Source organism: Eurytemora carolleeae, unplaced genomic scaffold (genome assembly GCF_000591075.1).
Source record: "Eurytemora carolleeae unplaced genomic scaffold, Eaff_2.0 scaffold748, whole genome shotgun sequence".
In the NCBI taxonomy this organism is placed as follows: Eukaryota; Metazoa; Arthropoda; class Copepoda; order Calanoida; family Temoridae; genus Eurytemora; species Eurytemora carolleeae.
This window is the reverse complement of record NW_019397592.1, coordinates 23,664-42,512: the sequence shown is the minus strand read 5'-3', so window position 1 is coordinate 42,512 and position 18,849 is coordinate 23,664. Positions and strand designations below refer to the sequence as shown.

At 33.9% G+C, this 18,849-nt stretch overlaps 1 protein-coding gene across 1 annotated transcript; it reads right to left on the bottom strand.

Annotated features, from left to right (window-relative positions):
• Positions 1-4,597: 4,597 nt before the first annotated feature.
• LOC111715061 (heat shock 70 kDa protein cognate 5) lies at positions 4,598-17,343 on the bottom strand. Its single transcript, XM_023490304.1, has 18 exons — positions 17,237-17,343; positions 16,453-16,541; positions 15,958-16,037; positions 15,367-15,518; positions 14,974-15,031; positions 14,488-14,599; positions 13,093-13,163; positions 12,269-12,364; positions 11,295-11,480; positions 10,563-10,674; positions 10,277-10,368; positions 9,712-9,777; positions 9,142-9,282; positions 8,324-8,414; positions 7,655-7,757; positions 6,416-6,662; positions 5,847-5,933; positions 4,598-5,004 (listed from the first exon to the last, which is right to left on the bottom strand). The coding sequence occupies exons 1-18, from the start codon at positions 17,287-17,289 to the stop codon at positions 4,906-4,908; spliced, it is 1,935 nt and encodes a 644-aa protein (XP_023346072.1). The 5' UTR covers positions 17,290-17,343; the 3' UTR covers positions 4,598-4,905.
• Positions 17,344-18,849: the final 1,506 nt, after the last annotated feature.

Below are 18,849 nucleotides of genomic sequence, written 5' to 3'. Positions count from 1 at the left end.
TATTCCAATCGATATCTAAACATTATCATTATCAAAATAAATTAGATATTCATATATTCTTCATCCTATTTTTTTTTAATAAAAAAATTTTATTTTTATTTTTTTTTATAAAAAAAAATTGTTTCAGATTTCCGCTGTAAAGATTTACTTGAGAAGTAATTAACTTAGAAACGTAATAAATTAATCACTCTTTTCTACTTTTCTAATTCCTAAAAACACTAATTATTCCTACTTAGTTAGGATTCATGAATTATATCCTGTAGGCTGTTAATTATGGATTTAGGTCAAAAACAATTGAGAAATAAAAGTATCTGTATTTGTATATCTAACAAAACTAAAACGGTTACAACTGATATTTTGTTACAAGTGTTCAGAGTTCGGAAATTTAGTATGGAGTTTACGTTAATCTTGGACGCTACATTTAACTTGCAGGATATTACCACCCCGGGGAAACGATGGGAAGTAGGTCTGCATTAGATGGAGATCAATTTACTTAATCCCGAGATTTACAACACAGAAGTTCCGAAACTTTTAAGTGGAGTACCGTTAATATTGAACGCTTTAACTCGATATTTAATGTGGGCACTTCTAAATTTGAAGATCAATTCTTGATCTCTCAAAAAACATTTATCCCAGCAATCGATTCGATGAGGGGAAAATTAATCCGTGGCCGAATTTAAAGAATTTGAGCGGCGGTTTAAATTTAAGCCGCGGTTTAAATATGGTTGGTTCCACTTAAAATTGTATCAAATGTTTCAAGACTTAAGCCGGCGCTTAATTTAAACCGGGTTTTGGAAGATTTAAACCGCTGCTCAAATTCTTTAAATTTCATCTTTGTTTGCCTAAGATGAAGAATGAAGATTGCAAATTACAAAATCTAAGTTTAAGCAACATTTCATAAATAAAAGAAAACAACAATAAATCCAATAATTTCTGGTTCTTACTGTACCATGTTAAGATGTATTGTTTATGTATTGGCTAGACTAGAAAGCTTCTCATTTTTATTATATCTTAATCAGCATTATTTAAGACCCTGGGTGTGCAGAACTAGAAAATAACTAGAAGCGCATTTAGAGGGTGGGGCGGCCGACCTAACAGAAAGGCCTGTACGGAGGGGGGGAAGCCATTGGGACCGGGCCCCACCCTAGAAAAGTGAAAACTTTGGTTGCAAGGGAGGTATTCAAAAATAACCCAGCAGGGCTGACCCAATTCTATGGTGGTTGAAGCGCAGTTAGGGGGTGGAGGGCTATGGCGAGCCCCCACCATGTAAGACTAAAACCTATGGTATCCAGGGATGTATCCAGAATAAACGAGACTGACCCCCCCCCTCATTTTGTTGAGAAGGTTAAGTCAATACAGGGTGACCCAAAAAACAGGGATCAGCGGTCTTAAGCCCCAATAATCGTGAAAAATAACTCGAAAATGTGCTCTAGTATTTAGTTTTCAATTTTAGATGGGGTTGTTGAAGCATGTTTTTCTCAGCTTTTATGGACCTTAGAAATAGGCGATTTTTTTCATGGCATCAAACTGGGGCATCTTGAAGAAATAAGTTGAAATAAAAATACCACAGTAATCTTATGCAGTTTTATATTACTAAGCTTAATGTTTTTTTCTTTCTGCAATATAGATTTTAATAGAATGATAAAAATTATTAATTGTTTAGTAAACAGAGAGGTTTTAAACAATCCCATCTAAAATTGAAAAATATATACGGTGCACTTTTTCGAGTCAGTTTAAAGGATTTATGGGACTTGAAAACGCTAATCCATTTTTTTGGGCCACCCTGTACTTTACACTTTATCATGAGACTTAATACATTCTTATCAAATATTGCGGTGCAATTCTTCAAAATTTGTACTAATTGCATAACTTTTATCTAAAAGGCACTAACTTCAAAGATTTTAGTTTTCAAAACTACAATTACTCCGCCCTTGCTCATTTTATTATTATGTTTTAATTTCAATGGTCTCCATATAATCATAGATGTATTATTATTTTATGTTCTGGATTATTTATTTGTCTTATCAATTCTAAATGTTACCATTATTGCCTATGTTGAGTGTTCACTACTGCATGATAAACTAGATACTAAATTCTTGTGAAACTTGAAGGTTCAATGAGTACACATTAAACCAGCCTTTCAACCCTAACTACTTAACAATTATACCTTAGAAATGTATTTTAAGTATTCAGGATATTCCGCATAGGGCCGGACACGTTCAGACTTTTTAATCCAATCGTTAAAAAATTGAAAATTAACGGAACGTGCCCAAAGAGCCGTTCGTTTTTAAATAAGAACTGATGGTTTTTTGTTCGTTGTTCATCTTGCCGTTCGGTTGATGATCTCGACTTCAGACGGTGTTTACCAAATAGTCGTTAACTAATTCCACCGTTGTCGGTTGTTAAGTTCTTAAACGAGAGCTGTACTTCGTGATAGGCAATAACTTGGTTCGCTTTTATAATTCAAAATGTTTTGGACTGAAGTTTCTACAAGAAGTTTTAAAATTCATAATAGTTTATTTTAAACATTGTCATCTTAACACCCTGCCAAATTTGGACTCTAAGGTTTGTTACTAACTTAAACAATTGTAGTATATTTGATTTTCGTAGAAAAGGAAAACAATCCCGGGAGCAGAAAAAAACTAAAATTTTAGAATATTTTATAATAAATAATAATTTCATTTCCAATCAGCTGATTGGAACATACTTCCACAAGACTTAATGTCCCTAGGGACAAGACTTAAAGTTGAAAGGAAAACTTCTAAGAAAAAAAAATTTAAAACTACTTTAATTATACAGACATAAATTTAACTAAAAAAATTTAATAATATTTTTCCTCCATCTTTCTCAGAGTCAAAACAAGTAAAAAATCTTAATAAAGTTAATAATAGAGCATCAGTCAATAATTATTAATATATATAATCATGTCTTGAATGTGCTGGATCATCATTAATTACAATGATATTGTTCTGATAATAGATTAAACGTCATTAAAATTCATTTCCCTATGCTGATAGCTTTCAGAAAACAGGGGTTTAAAGGGACTGTAAGCGTAATTTCAAGTGACCCAATCCATGTAAAGATGGCAATGCCCGATTCACAACGGTTCCTTGTAAGTTATTGATGTTTAAAATTTTCAATACTGATTATTGTTCGTTATCTACAAAGGTGACTTGATCATTTCTTGAAATTACGCTCTAGCTAGTTTCAGAATGCAATCTTGAAATTAAACAAATACCGTTTTTAACCGAAAGCATAATGTTCAAATGGATAGGTCATAAATATGAAGTTAACTTTCATGAAGTGCAATACTCATCATAAATCCTAAAACGTGCAATCAAACGCGTTGAAAAGTTCTTTTCTTTATACAGCTGTAAAAATCCGAATTGGTTTAAAGTGTTCTCTATTTGTAGAATGCACAACTTCGACGTAGGAAGAATATTTCGTTTTTTTTACATTTTCATCAGTCCTGAAGATTAACAAGCTTGTGAACTGTGTGATCATAAAGGTACCCACATAGCATCATACGGCACAAAGACGTAAAACATGGCGATCCCGAGGTAAAATTAAGTCTTCTGCCTTGATCAAAGCCTTAAAACAAGGAAAATAACAGTTTCCAGTGCAGAGAATGTGGATATAAGGAAACAGACAGTATAAATTCAGTACAGTTGTCTGAAGTCTCATTCTTCATGTGTAACCCTGTAATCAAATTTAAAAACTGATCGGTTAAAGAGAGAGAAAAACGTTCAAGGAATCTAGGTAATTATAAAATTAGTGAAAGAAAATAACAACAAAATATGAAGTAAATTACGCTTTTCTTTGCAGTTTATCTAGGATTTAAAGTGTTTAATTATGAATTCCTATGTTTCCTTGCAGTAGAAATGCGTAAGTCACTTTAAAAATTATAAGCATTGATATCTAATTCATTCTTTATGAACAAAGCATTCACTGGTACCACCGCTGTGAAACGGGCTATCATTACATGGGGGATCACTTCACATTACGCTGAAGTCTTTCAAGTGAATTTAAATTAGTTAACAATGGTCTTTATGAAATCTAATATAAAACTTTTTTTAGAGCCTATATATATAATGAAACAAAATAGATCATCTCGACATTTCGCTTTCGTTGAAATCTCCATTGCTCGTTAATTGTATTTATTCCGTACCGTGAGTAAATTGCTGCATAAATCGAAATTCCAAGAGATTTAAAATGTCACCATTACCGTAAGGAAGTTACCAAATGACAACTAATTGAAGAAACAAAAATAAGATTAAAAGCAATATTTAAGTTACGAAACTAAAGGTTTTAAGGTGGTATTAAATATCCCGTGCAACTCTTTCTACATCCATCTGTGTTTTTACTCCACATATGTTTACGTCCATCAATATCCAGAAGAAAATGGGTTATGGAAACTAAAGATTTAGAAATGCCGTTAACAATTTACTTCTGAAAGAGATTTTCTCGTTAATGGCACCGTTAAAAAAAATAACCGTAAAAAATCGACATCTAACTACTGACATAAATAAAGCAACATAATCCATTCCTACACCTCCTCACCTTTATTCATACACTTTATTCATACATTATTCCGACATTTCTGAAAAGGAAAAAATATAAATTTTAAATTCTAAAATTTATTTAATATTTTCCCGGGAAAGAATATATCGAAAATGGACTCGAGTCTCTAAAAAGGTGGCCATACAATACATCACAGCTTTGAAAATGCCCTCTTAGAGTTCATCAAACTACAACAAAGTAATGTAAAAAAATTACATTAACTACTTTTGTTTACACACGAAGATTTCTTTACAGAGTGAAGGTTCGTAGATTTTGAGGAAACAAAATGGCGGTGCAAAATCCACCAAATATTTTCCGCGGATTTGCTATTTTCTGGTTAATAGATTAGTTCTTGTCCTCCTTCTTTTTGTCATCGTCAGAGGTTGATGAGGATTGGTTTCCGGCGTTATCGGCGGCCATCTTTTTGTAGGCCATCTCGAACAACTGAAATGATATCCATACAATACACAATGTAATTGTATAATTTAAAAAGTGCTATTAATATACAACACAACTTAGTTAAAATTGTTAGTAGTGAGACGGCGGGGGGGGGGGGGGGGGGGGAGAATTGACAAAATTGAAGTAAAATATTTCTCAAAAATCCTTAATGTTAAGAGCGTCTGAAGACTTTTGTTAAAGATAGGTTTCTTTCAAGTTTAATGAAAAGAGGATGCAGATTGTAGAATGAAGATGTGTCAAAGATGTATGACCTTTAGTGTGACCAACAGTAAAATATTACATCTTAACAAACTAAATATAAATAAAGGAAAAAATCTAGACAAAGCTGGATTCCCAAGTTAGTACTGTTACAATAGTAATAAATGGTCAGCCATCATTTCGTAAGTCTCTTATAAGCAGCGTTTCGGATCCGGATCCGGTCGGATCCGTATCAGGAAACGTTGATATGGATCCGGGTAGCGCCAAAAATTAACCAAAACCATGGAATAAATAAATCAAAATGGTTCGTAAATGTATTATTTACATGTCGAAAATTACTCCAAAAAGTCTAAATTTTTTTGTTACATTTCTGAATATATAATAAATATAGTTAATAAATCATAACCTTGCATAACATTTAATAGGGAAAATCCGATTCACAGAATCAAAAGTTACCTCGGATCCGGATCCGGATCCGGATCCGTATCAGAGTCAGGATCCGGATCCATCATCACGGATGCGGATCCGCGGATCTGGATCCGCATCCGCATCAAAATGATACGGATCCGAAACACTGCTTATAAGTCAAGAAAACGAGGATCGAATGAAGAATGGATTTAAAAGATTACCTTTAGACTAGATTGTTGGAGGTCGTTGACAGCCTCCTTAATGGCCTCGGGCTCCATTGTCTCCTTGTTTGCTAGTTTCTCACGAACCTGAGCAAACAAAAAATATAAAACTTAACAAAATAAGAATAAATATCTGAACAAAATCTGAGAGTGTAACCCAAAATAAATAAACACAACAAACTTATTTTCACAACTAAAACGAGTTTGTTAATCGACTTAGCAAAGTTAATAAAAAATTAACAAACCACATTGTACTGAAAGAAATATATCTAAAAGCTTAACGAAGTACATGTCAGAAACAGTGCATAGGATCCGGGTCCTGGATCCGCCAAGAAAACTTGTATTAGGATTTACTAGTTTTTTTTAACTGAAGAAGAATATAATTTTTTTTCTGCTTATTTTCATGCTAATTCTTGATGAACATTTGGTTGATATTTTGCCCCTTCGTAGTGGATCCCTAGCACTCCACTGATCAGAAATTATGGTTTTAATTGATGAATAATCAGAGTAAGTTCAAAATTTGTAATTTAAAAAATACAATTTTAGAATTTAAAACGTTTCATCATTACCTCAGCGATCTTCTCCTTCATCTTTGAAACATCCTCGCTTGGCAGCTGATCTTTGAACTCATCCATCTTAGAGTCAGTGTCATGGAGGACACCTTCGGCCTGGTTGATGGCCTCCACACGCTCCCTGTTCACCTTGTCGGTGGCGGCGTTGGCCTCGGCCTCCTTTACCATGTTCTCGATCTCGTCCTTGCTGAGTCCTCCGGAGCTCTGGATAACGATCTGCTGTTCCTTACCGGTTCCCTTGTCCCTGGAGAACAGTAAAATTTTAAAGAAAATTTCGGTTAAAAACATATTTTCATAAAAACGGAAGCAAGGTTAGGTATTATATTATATTACTCATATATAAAGACCAAATGTAAGAACGATAAGTGTTCAGAGTAAAGAAAGTTTTACACTTTTCGCTATAAAACAAAATAAGATCCCCGAAAGAACATAAACGAATAAACTGAAGGCACATCACTACCTATATGCTGTAGAATGGAGCCCCTTCCCTCCGGGAAATTATCTTAGATATTTTACAGTGAATATAATTATGTGGGAAGAATTAAACCGAAATGTTTCTAACCTTTTTTTTTACTTTTTACCTAAAAATGTATTCAATTTCTTCAATATCTTTCCATTTCCAACAATTCGCAAATAAAACGGGGATTCATTTATCTCTGCGTTGACATCGCTAAGAATGAGGGAAAGTATTTTGATGAAAAAAAAAATCATCTTTCGGAGAGTTTATCAGCTCGAAATTTAAAAATTCCAAAAAATTTCTTAGTATCTCGCCGGTGGGTGATTACAGAGAATTTCTAATTAATTAATCAAAACTTTCTTGCTTTCTATTTATTTATTTCCAGAGATTACACTTTAATTCTCAAAGGAAGTAAACATAGAAAAGACATCTCTGTAGGATTAAGGGCCGGAGGGTAATGAAGAAGATTTGTTTGCACATTTTAATTTCATGAAATAACGAGCTTAAAGGGAGTGCTAGTGTAATTTCAAGTGAACCTACATGCAACGATGGCAATGCAAGATTTCAAACGGCATGCAACAATTAAAAATGTTGAAAATGAATGTAGGGGTTTTAATAATTTCTCCAATGATTCTTAATCAAATATGTGCTTTAGCAAAAAAACCACAAATAAACAGAGACATGGGTGTATGATTGATACTTTATAAGTCGTCCCTTTCATGAAAAAAATTAATGATTGCTATTTAACTGAACAAATCCTGAATCCCGAATGAACTAACCTGGCGTGCACGTTAACGATACCGTTAGCATCAATATCAAAAGTAACTTCGATCTGTGGAACTCCTCTTGGTGCAGGGGGGATACCAACCAACTGGAATTGTCCTAAAATATTTTTATTGTAATTTTAGAGTCTAAATAATGATAACATAACATTTATAAAATAAAATATTCATGAGGATGATTCATTAAAAACAATCGATTTAAGCATTGCTTAGATTCCGTATCAATTGGATCCGCAACATTAGCATCAAGGATCCGGATTTATATGGCAAAAGTTAAGAAACCATTGTGAAAAAACTTTGACTCTAAACCACAATTTTTTAGTCAAGGAAATTAGCAAAATAGAAATGAATCTAAAGCCCTATAAAGAAAATTGAATTGTCAGTATCAAAGAAGAAAATTCTATGTTAAAACATTAGTTAAATCCCATGTAATGACAACTCAACAATTTCAACTGCAATGAAATCTCTGGTACTTAATCACTTTTTAAGAAATTAATCTTAAGTAGCAAGGACATTTACCAATAGGCTAAATCCGTAAAAAAAAAGCCAGTGCATAATTCACTTGCTCGCATTGAGACCTATCTTCTAAGTCTGACGACAAAGATTAGTAGTTTCTGAATTAATAATCAGAAAGTTACAACCTCCGAACTAATGTTTAGCACTAACCTAGAATTTTGTTATCTCTTGCCATTTCTCGTTCTCCTTGATGAACCTTGATCTCAACCTGGGTCTGTCCATCGGCTGCAGTACTGAATACCTGCAGTACGTTTATATAATTTTCACGAAAATAAAATTTTAAGGGGAATTATAAATCCATTCAGTCAATAATGACAGTACAACTTTAACAGAACTCCCCTATAAGGGTCTATAAGTAACCCTACATGTATACGGCAAAGACGGCAATGCCCAATTCCTAACGGTAGTTCATCAATAATGTGGAAGATAATGTAGTTTTTCTAACATTAAAAATGTTTAATTCTGATAATTTCATGGTTTTCCTGCTGTAAAAGAGCGCAAGTTATTAGTTATTTACTTTTTCATACTTGATCCGACAAAGTTTTTTCAGGGTACCATTGTCAATTGGGCATTACCATCATAGCATGGAGGCAAGGTCACATGAAGTTACGTTTTCAGTCTTTTAAAGCTCTAAAGAGTTTCTTATCCTAATTGCATTAATTATTACCAACTCGAAGATCTTTAATAATTTAAGCTCAGAATTAAGCTGGATGAAAAAAAGAGGCGTTAAACGTCTGAGCTTAGGTGACTGAATTATCACATTCTTATAGATCAACCCCCCCCCCCCTTGGTATCCGATTAAATTAAATAGGGGGCCAGGAAATTTATCTAGATTTCCGTGAATATTTCAATAACTCTTACATTCCTCAAAACATAATATTCTGGAGGCAAGAGGTCTGGGAAGGGGGAAGCATTTTAGTCACTTAAAATATGTACCCTAGTCCCTAACTATAAAAAAGGAAGCTAACCTGAGATTTCTTTGTTGGGATTGTGGTATTTCTGTTAATCAGCTTGGTGAAGACTCCTCCAAGAGTCTCAATGCCGAGGGAGAGAGGGGTAACATCAAGGAGAAGAACATCAGTAACATCTCCAGCTAGTACACCACCTAATCATACAACAAGATTAAACATGAGAGAGGGGTAAAATCGAGGACGAGTACATCAGTAACATCTCCAGCTAGTACACCATAGACATGTGGTCGTTTTGAAAGAATTATATTAGAATTAATATTAATTAACATTAAGATATGTTCTGTGAATAATTAACTAAAAAATCTTTCAACTTTAAGATTCGAGTTACGTATTTTCAAATTGAAGAGGAAAACAGGGCAAGTGGAATAATTTTGATGTTAAGAATAAGAATAGTTATAAGATCTGCAAAGGAAACTCCAGACCGCCCTCAGGATGCAGTGCATCAACATGCAGCCTGTGGCCTGGAATCCATCCAGGCTTTCACACAATATCTAACGTCCGTGTGATAGTTATACATTCCCAGTGGCTGGCATACATAACAAGGTAGAAGGAATAATATTGATGTTAAATCATACCTCCTACAAGAATGACTTCTCCAATGTCAGATTTGGAACATTCGGCATCCTTCATAGCCTAAAACAAACAAATCATTCAGATATTACAAACAATAGTCATCCATTATTTTTCGACGCATTCGTACATAGTTAAAATTTCATATTTTTGATTTATTTTTGAATAATAATTTGCTCGCGCTGGATTTTCTGACATTCCTGGAAAATATGAAAATGTCGTCTTCATTATCAAAAATTATCAACTCCGATCATGAAAAATTAATAATATTATGAATTATCATCAATATTCGATTGCGTCGAAAAATTATCGATGTCTATTGATATCTGAATGATCTGGCATTGAATTAATTTTTTAATGTTGCAACTTTTTGAATTTGTATGGACGCTAAATTCTTCAGCATGAGGCGTTTTTTAACTTTTAGACGCAACAGTTAGAAGTAAGATTAGTAGCGATCAAAAGCGCTTATTTTTCGCCTTAAGTCTATAACCCCTTTCATTTTTTCGCGAACACTCTCTTTAAGAATAGTAATGTTGTATGGTTTCATGAACAATCAACCTACCTTCATGCATGGATCGACAGTCTTTTTAATGAGATCTCCGACGATCTGTTCGAACTTAGACCTGCTCAGTTTCATGTTCATGTGTTTAGGTCCTGAAAAAAATACATTTGCAAAAATATTAGAAAAACTTTAAATTCTTTGCAGTTTGCATGATCGAGTTTCCGATTTTTTTTCTTTAAGGATTGGAAAAAAAGGTTGACTTAAAATAATTATTTTCCTCGGAGAAAGCTGAATAGTGAACATATTAAATGTCCGAGTAACATTTTAATTTTCTAAATCTGGATACCTGACGCGTCCATGGTTAGGTAGGGTAGGTTAATGTCAGTTTGCATGGCAGAGGAGAGCTCAACCTTAGCTTTCTCAGCAGCCTCTCTTACTCTCTGTAGAGCCATAGCATCCTAACAAGCGGTTAGTTATTAGTAATTCAAAACAACAAGTGATAGTTAGAGGGACCATAGCGCGCGAATATATTAAGTTAAACCAAATTTTAAAAATAATTCTCACCAACCAGTGCTTAGGATCCATTTATTTTTGATACGGATCCGGATCCGCACTGGGAAAAAAATGGATCCGGATCCGGGTCATTACTTTAAGATTTACTCAATTTTTTAACAAAAAATAATTTTCAACTTATTTTTTTTTCGCATATTTTTATCCCAAATCTCTTTTTTTCAAAAGTTCAGATTTTGGTTTTAGAAGTAAAAAAGTTTTTTTCAGTTTTTGGTGGATATTTTACCCCTTGGATCCGGATCCGGATCCGGATCCGTGGATCCACATATTTTTGCGGATCCGGATCCAGGAGGCCAAAATCTTGTCACCAACATAGCAAAATTTTTGTGTAAAACAGAAACTGGCAATTTTTCCTTTGTTACTTTTTTATAAATCCCCCCCCCCCCCCCTTTCCGTTTAAACTGGGGGGGGGGGGGTTATAACTGATCAAGAGAGGGAGCTTGATTTATGAGAAAAAAACCCCGCTGCTATTTCCTAGTTCATCGCACCCTTTGAGCTTGTTTATCACCTTGGTTAGATCAATCCCCTGTTCCTTCCTGAACTCTCCGATGAGGTAAGTCAGCAGATGGTTGTCAAAATCCTCTCCGCCGAGGAATGTGTTTCCGTTCGTGGATTTCACCTCGAACACACCCTTCTGGATCTCCAGTATAGAGATATCAAAGGTACCGCCTCCAAGATCAAATACAGCGATAACCTAGTAACAACTCAATTAAATCAAATGTTATCAAATCAAAACAAACCAAAAGAAAGGAAATTAATAATATAAAATGGAATCAAGCTTCTATAGACGTGCTTCTCACCAAACTAGAAGTGATTTTGTTAAATTAAGTATGGATAAATATCTTTGAGATGGTAATGGAACAAAGTGAGTATGACCTACTTCATTTTCACTTTAAATGATCTTTGGATGGTCGCTGCCATGCTGGAATACAATTCAAGATTTCAATTAAAAGCAAAAATAACAAAAAATTGATTTAATAAAAAAATCTAATAAAAACCATAATTCAACATAGTTTGAGTTGTACAAGTCTGGGGTGCAAATTTTGAATTCTTAATAAAATTCGATATTTTAGATTTGAAGAATAAGTTCCAAGTTCAGGAAGAGAATCGAAATCAAATCGATCAAGGTTTTACCTCACCAACCCTCTTCTACTTCATGGGCGGGATATTCAGATTTTTGAGTAAAAGCGTGAATCTAGTTTTAATTTTAAGGAGCATTTTGGCAAATCCCGATTTTCATGTGAAACCGTGCATATTTTTATCTTTAATAGCCATTTTCAGGCATTCTTCATTGTTAACTTGTTTTAAAATGCACCACATTATACTCCAATTTAAAAATAGAAAAGATTGAACTGAATCTCATCGCTCCAAGAAAGGCAAAGAATAATAGTCGTTGGTCGGTCAATTGTGTAATATTTTTATTTTTTAAAAAAGAAATAGAGTTTATGAGCATATTTAGATGGGTGAAAAAATGTGTCCCACCTTATCATCAGTCTTATCCATTCCGTAGGCGAGGGCAGCAGCGGTGGGTTCGTTAATAACACGGAGAACATTTAATCCAGCAATCTGTCCAGCATCCTGTACACACACAACATCAATAATCAATTCATGCAGATCCATTAATGTAAAACGGAAAATTCGTAAAATTATTTGTTTCGTCTGAAAGAAAAATAGCGGCTAGAAAAGCACCATTCTGTGGTGAGAAAAAAGGCACCATTTAAAAACTAAAACTTTTATGTTATTATATACTAAAAAAATGATCGCGGAGCATTTAAATATATTCACTTCAGCAAAATTTAAGTTGATTTTTTCCCCCTTGTATCTTTTCAGCATAATGTCGTTGACTTGAGATAATTCAAAGTTTAAACTCTGTGAGATCAGGTAGGTTTAAAAAAAGATAATTGGATAAGAAAATTCAAGTTTTTGTTCTTTGATATACATTATTTAATTGTTAGGATTAGAAACTTAGTAAACTTCAATGTTTTTCTTTATAATAATAATAAGGGTAGATCTGAAAAGGAACTCGACATGGAACCCCTAGACCGCCGTCGGAGCGCAGCGCATTAACATGCAGCATACGGTCCGGATAGGTACAGTACAATAAATTCGCGATTTTTCGTTAAAATTTTTCGACAGCCAATTTAAATATTGCCAATTCTTTCATTTTTGATAATTCAAATTGCTCATTGTTTTCTTGATAAGACTGGAGACTACCGTTCATATTCAAACTAAAATTTAAGTAAAAAGATTTTTGCTATGAAAAATACTTCAAGGAAATAAGTAGCATATATAATGATGTGGTTTACCTTAGTGGCTTGTCTCTGAGAATCATTGAAGTATGCTGGTACAGTAATAACTGCATTCTTTACACTGGTACCTGGTACAATGCACAGTAAGAAACTAATCCAAGTCAAAAATTACAATTATGGCAGTGGTACTTTAACAAACAATAGTGAATCGACGAATCCTAATCTATCACTCACAAAATAATTCTTTTTCTTCCTTCTTTTTATGAATTTTTTTTAAAACATAAAATAATAATGACGAGCTAGATCTGAAAGTATTTGTGACTAACTGGATTTGAATCCACGTTGTTATGGATCCTTGGCACTACTGATTTAAAGACAAAAATACAGAAATATGTAGATTTACTTGAAAAATCACCCCCCCCCCCCCCATGGGGGAAGAGATTTATTTCATAAAATTAATAACCCCTGGAAAAATACAACAATGTTTAATATATTGAAGATAGATAAACTATAGGAAATGGGCTCACGTGACTGAAATTTCCGATATTGAAAGACTAATAGAATCAGCAATTTTTCATGACAAAAAATCTTTAAGAAGGACGAGTTTTAGAGAAAAACTTTTAAATAACAAATATTTATGATGTAAAATTCCAAATTCCAAATGGAAGAAAAAGAAAACAATGCGCAGGGCGAAATAAAAAAAGTTGAAGCGAAAAAAGGATGATATTAAAACAGATACAGTTTAGTAACTAAATAACTACAGACAGTTGTCTTCCTTCTTCCGTTTATACGCCACATCTATATAAATACTTTCGTTTGTCTGTCTGTTTGTTTGTCTGTCTGTTTGTTTGTCTGTCTGTTTGTTTGTCTGTATGTTTGTTTGTCTGTCTGTTTGTTTGTATCCAATGAAGGTCAAATAGGCTCAACCAATCGGGCCCATATTTGTGATGGCACTCAACCCAAGATATTCTTCAAATTTGGAAAAATCCGCAAAATATCTTTATCCGCAAAGCAGCGTTTCGGATCCGGATCCGGTCGGATCCGGATCCGTATCAGGAAACGTTGATATGGATCCGGGTAGCGCCAAAAATTAACCAAAACCATGGAATAAATAAATGAAAATGGTTCGTAAATGTATTATTTACATGACGAAAATTTTTCAAAATTATCTTTAATAATTTAATGTTTACATTTATATAATAGTAATGACGACATTTTTTAACTTTAGGATTACTCAGCGGCACCGTATCATTTGGTCGGATCCGGATCCGTATCAGAGTCAGGAGCCGGATCCATCATCACGGATGCGGATCCGCGGATCCGGATCCGCATCAAAATGATACGGATCCGAAACACTGCCGCAAAGCTTTAATTGTTATTGTTTTGTACAAAGAGCAACAACTAAAAAGGTAAAAATACCTCCTTAAAACCAAGTAAAATATTAAGAATTACCAAGGTATCCTTCAGCGGTTTCCTTCATCTTCATGAGTGTGAAAGCTCCGATCTGAGAAGGAGAATAAACTTTGCCATCAGTTGATGAAACCCATGCATCACCGTTGCTAGCCTACTCGTCGGTATTATATTTAACTCTTTAAAAAAATTGGAACCAAAATAAAAAATGAGAAAAGTTGTTTAAAAATCTAAACAAATGCTACATCCCGTTTGTAACATTTGGATCAAGTAAAGAAGCTTCTGAACGAGCCGCCCCCCCCCCTTCCTCCCTTACCGCGTCCACCAAAATTGGCCGATACCCTTTTTTCCCATCGTAAAATTTTTTCACACTTTAGTGATAAAAATCGTAACATGTTTCAAATATTTACATAGGAGCATTGATTATAGAATTTTATAATTAAGAATAAATTATTATTTCTCATTCGCATTTTTAAGCTGAATTTTTTTTAATTAAAAAGTATACTTCGCACAGAGTTAAATATATTCCTTGCAAATTTTGTAAGAAACCATCTTCATATCCTTCTGAACTTCAGGGTCATCAAATCTAGAATAAATTTGTATTTTCAGAAAAAATCATATTCATAATATGTTGAATGAAGACTTTAAAAATGATATTTTCTACTTTGACTTCCTCCTCTAAAATCTTAAAGCCACTTGGGGTGTTTTGACTAAATTTTGGTACTTTATTAATGTACATATTTATTTCTTCTCTGCATAATGCATACCTTAAATAAATAAATGGAACTGGATTAATTAAGAAAAAATTAGATGAATGACTGCCGAAAATCAGACCGTCATTATGCTCTTTAAGGCCGGGGCAGCGTGAAATAGCAATGAAGACGTATAAAAAGTTTAAATAAAAATCAAACTAAAGTTAACCTGCGACCAATGAGACGCTTAGTAGCATAAAAGGTGTTTGCAGAGTTGGTGACAGCTTGTCTCTTAGCGGGCATGCCCACCAATCTCTCGCCGTCGGAGGTAAATGCGACAACGGAGGGGGTAGTACGGGCGCCCTCAGCGTTCTCGATAACCTTATATAAAAATTAATAGGTAAGAAGTTTTCCTGACACTGCAGTTGGGAATTTATTTATGTTCACATTATGAAAAAATATAGGAATTCTAAAAAATTAAGAAAAAAAATCTTTTTTTCTTATTTCTCCAGCTAGAAACATATTCTCATTATATATCATGAAATAAGGAGCTCGTGTCCGAATTTAAAGAATTTGAGCGGCAGTTTAAATTTAAGCTGCGGCTTATAAAATATGGTTGGTTCCACTTAAAACTGTATCAAATGTTTCAAGATTTCAGCCGGCGCTTAATTTAATCCGGGTTTTGGCAGATTTAAACCGCGGCTCAAATTCTTTAAATTCCATCTCAGGTATATTAATACAAAAAATAAAACTCAAATCAGATTTTATTTTCTTAAGTAGTATGGTAAATTACAATACATTTAATTATATTATTACATACCTTAGCAGCCTTTCCTTCCATAACAGCGACACAGCTGTTAGTTGTTCCAAGATCTACACCGATAACAGCTCCTTTAACACCTACAAAAGGAAGCAGAATAAAAAAAACAATCATTTCAAAACATGGTATACAATTTATCAAGTTAAGACTTCTGAACTAAGCAACAAATTGAACATCAAATGGCTTTTCTTAAATTTTTTAATAATTTTCTTTAAATTTTTGTTAAAAAATTATTTGTTTATCGCTAAAAACCTCTAGATTTCCCTTTATCACCCCCCCCCCCCCTCTTTCATACGAAATCCTGAATTCACTTCTGTTTTCAAAATCTACCAAGATAAAGTTTTGAAATAGGAACTACAGGCGTTCAACTTTCATACATAAACGGAGAAAGCAAATTCAGAGTAATGTGAATGAGGAAGAGGTGGCCGGGGGAGGGTTCTAGAAAGCCGGGAAAAAACTGCTATGAACTGAATAATTATAACAAAAAGATCCTACCATCTGATTTGTATCTGTACTGTTGAACATCGTATTTGCTTGCTAGTAAACTAGCTTGAACCGGGCTGCATTGAGATACACCGCTTAACCTTAAAAAAATAATTAATTTTCAAATTGCTTAATTTAGTGCTTAGTTTAGCATCCATTTAAATTGATATGTTTATCATAAAAATACATTGTCACCTTTTAATTTTATCATAAAAAACCCGTTTAATCCCTAGTTAACAAGGGTAAATAATTTCATGAAAAAAAAAATAAAAATAGATATCATTTTTTAGTAAAGAAGTATCATTAAGGGGAACCCACTGATCAGCTAGATAAAACCCATTTCTCAAATTTTCCCAAAACTGGATTTTAACTTTCTTTCACTACCCCCCCCCCCCCCCCCCCCCATGAGAATTTGTCTTAAAAATATTTACCCCTTCAAAGCAGCTGAAATTAAACAATCACAAGTTATTTGAGAACTATCAGTGTTTGCATGTATAGAGGATTAGTTACGATTCACAACGGTGCCCATAATGTCTATATATAATCTACAATGTGGAAGATATCATCGAATTCCTGGCTTTTTGTTAACTCAAGATATTTAAGGATAATTCATTAGTCTCGATCAGACTGTGTTAATAAGGGTACAATACATGTGTCAATCGGGCATGCCAATATTTGACAGGAAGATCACTTACAATATCATCTCTCGCAGATTAGTAAGCCGTTCCATGAGATTCAAATTATTTATTAATATTTTTAATATTTTGTATTACTTAATTTAATAACTATTCATTACCTAGATGAGCCGGCCGCAAAAGATCTGGAAACTTGACGAGCAACAGACAACATTTTAGAAATTATTCTTCTGGATTGAAATATGTTTCAGTAAATTTGTCACTGACCAACATTTAAAAAGAACCACTTAGGGGTACGCCTATTTTGTTCCTTTCCTTAAGCCTCCATTTTAACGTCGTAACTTCATATATTTAAATTTTAATTTTAATTTTAAGGCATTATTTTCAAACTTTCTGGGTCGAGCGCTGCGGCTAGGACAGGCTAGAGGACCGAGCGCGGTATATTCCAAAAATCGTTCACTGGGACAGACCCGTAGATCCTAATCCCAACCTAACACGTGTGATACAAGAAATAAGAGATGCGCATTTAATTCACCGCGTCAGATATGGCGTAATATGACTGCGTCACATTCACAGTAAAGTTTAAATTCCGTATTCTTAAAAAATTTTACAAAATGCAAGGTATAACGTAGAAACTTATTTGAAAGTTATATGTGCGTTCTGAAATCGGAAAACATGGCCGGTCTGGCCAAATGTTACTAACAGCGTTACCAACTCCCAGGAAAGATAATTCTCTGTTAATGTTCTGTATTCAAAATTCCTTAAGTCAACTTAAAATTCCCCCACATTTCATGGTACTGTAAACACAGGGAAAGAGCGCTTTAAATGGATATCAAGTTTTAAAACTACCTAAAAATAATCTTCAATATTTTAAAAAACCTATTTGGAATAATTTCTTGACAATGATTGATCTGAATTCGATTTAAATCACGATTAAATCTGTGTCAAAAAAAATACATGACAAAAATGGTTCCAAATTTGACAATTTTTATTGTTTTCAAGCACAATTTGCAAAATATATCAAAAAGTTTTAAATTCCCCAAAAATACCCCAATTTTAATTCATTCGATCCGTGGAATTCCCCATTCCCCATTGGCGTTGAAATTCACCAGATTTCCAAAAAACGGGGAATATTTTCCCGGTTGGCAACGCTGGTCACTCTGTATTACACAAGCCACAATCCGCATGCCCAAAGCTTCGAGAACTTTCTAATTACGCATGCGCAAACCTTGAAGTTTTATAAAGAAAGAACAGCAATATTGGAATTTCATAATAAAAAAGTTAAATACACTCTCAGTTTTATCAACAAAAAATCAACATCAACAAACATGTAAAAATTATTCAGAGTTATTTAAATATCTACTACTTTGTAATATTTGAAGATGAAGTATACGAAATGTGACCCCGCCTCCCAAAATCAGCTGATTTTATACTTGGATCATATGACCGGATGTACTTTGGGATGTGTTTTGAAGAGATATTTTTTTTCTTATTTTTTTGTGTCTACCATAACCAGATATTGACATTACTCATACTATTGGTAACAACATTATATTTCTTGAATTTTTCCACTTTTTCCTTTATTTCTTTGATGCTTATTGCTTTTCGTTTCTTTTATTTCATTATCTTTTTTTATAGACTAACAGTCAGCTTTTCTGCAGGGAAACTGGGGGCATACAGTGCGTTACACGGTGTGACCAGAGGCGCAACTAGGGGGGGGGGCGGCCGGGCGCGCGCCCTCCCCTAGCACCTGAGAGGGGGGGCGCGCCCCCCC

Coding starts and splice junctions, on each gene's coding strand:
- LOC111715061 (XM_023490304.1), bottom strand. CDS start 17,289: ATGTTGTCTGTTGCTCGTCAAGTTTCCAGATCTTTTGCGGCCGGCTCA. Junction 9,778..10,276: donor CTGTCGATCCATGCATGAAG/GTAGGTTGATTG, acceptor TGTTTGTTTTAG/GCTATGAAGGATGCCGAATG. Junction 9,283..9,711: donor TTCTTGTAGGAGGTATGATT/TAACATCAATAT, acceptor CTTGTTGTATGA/TTAGGTGGTGTACTAGCTGG.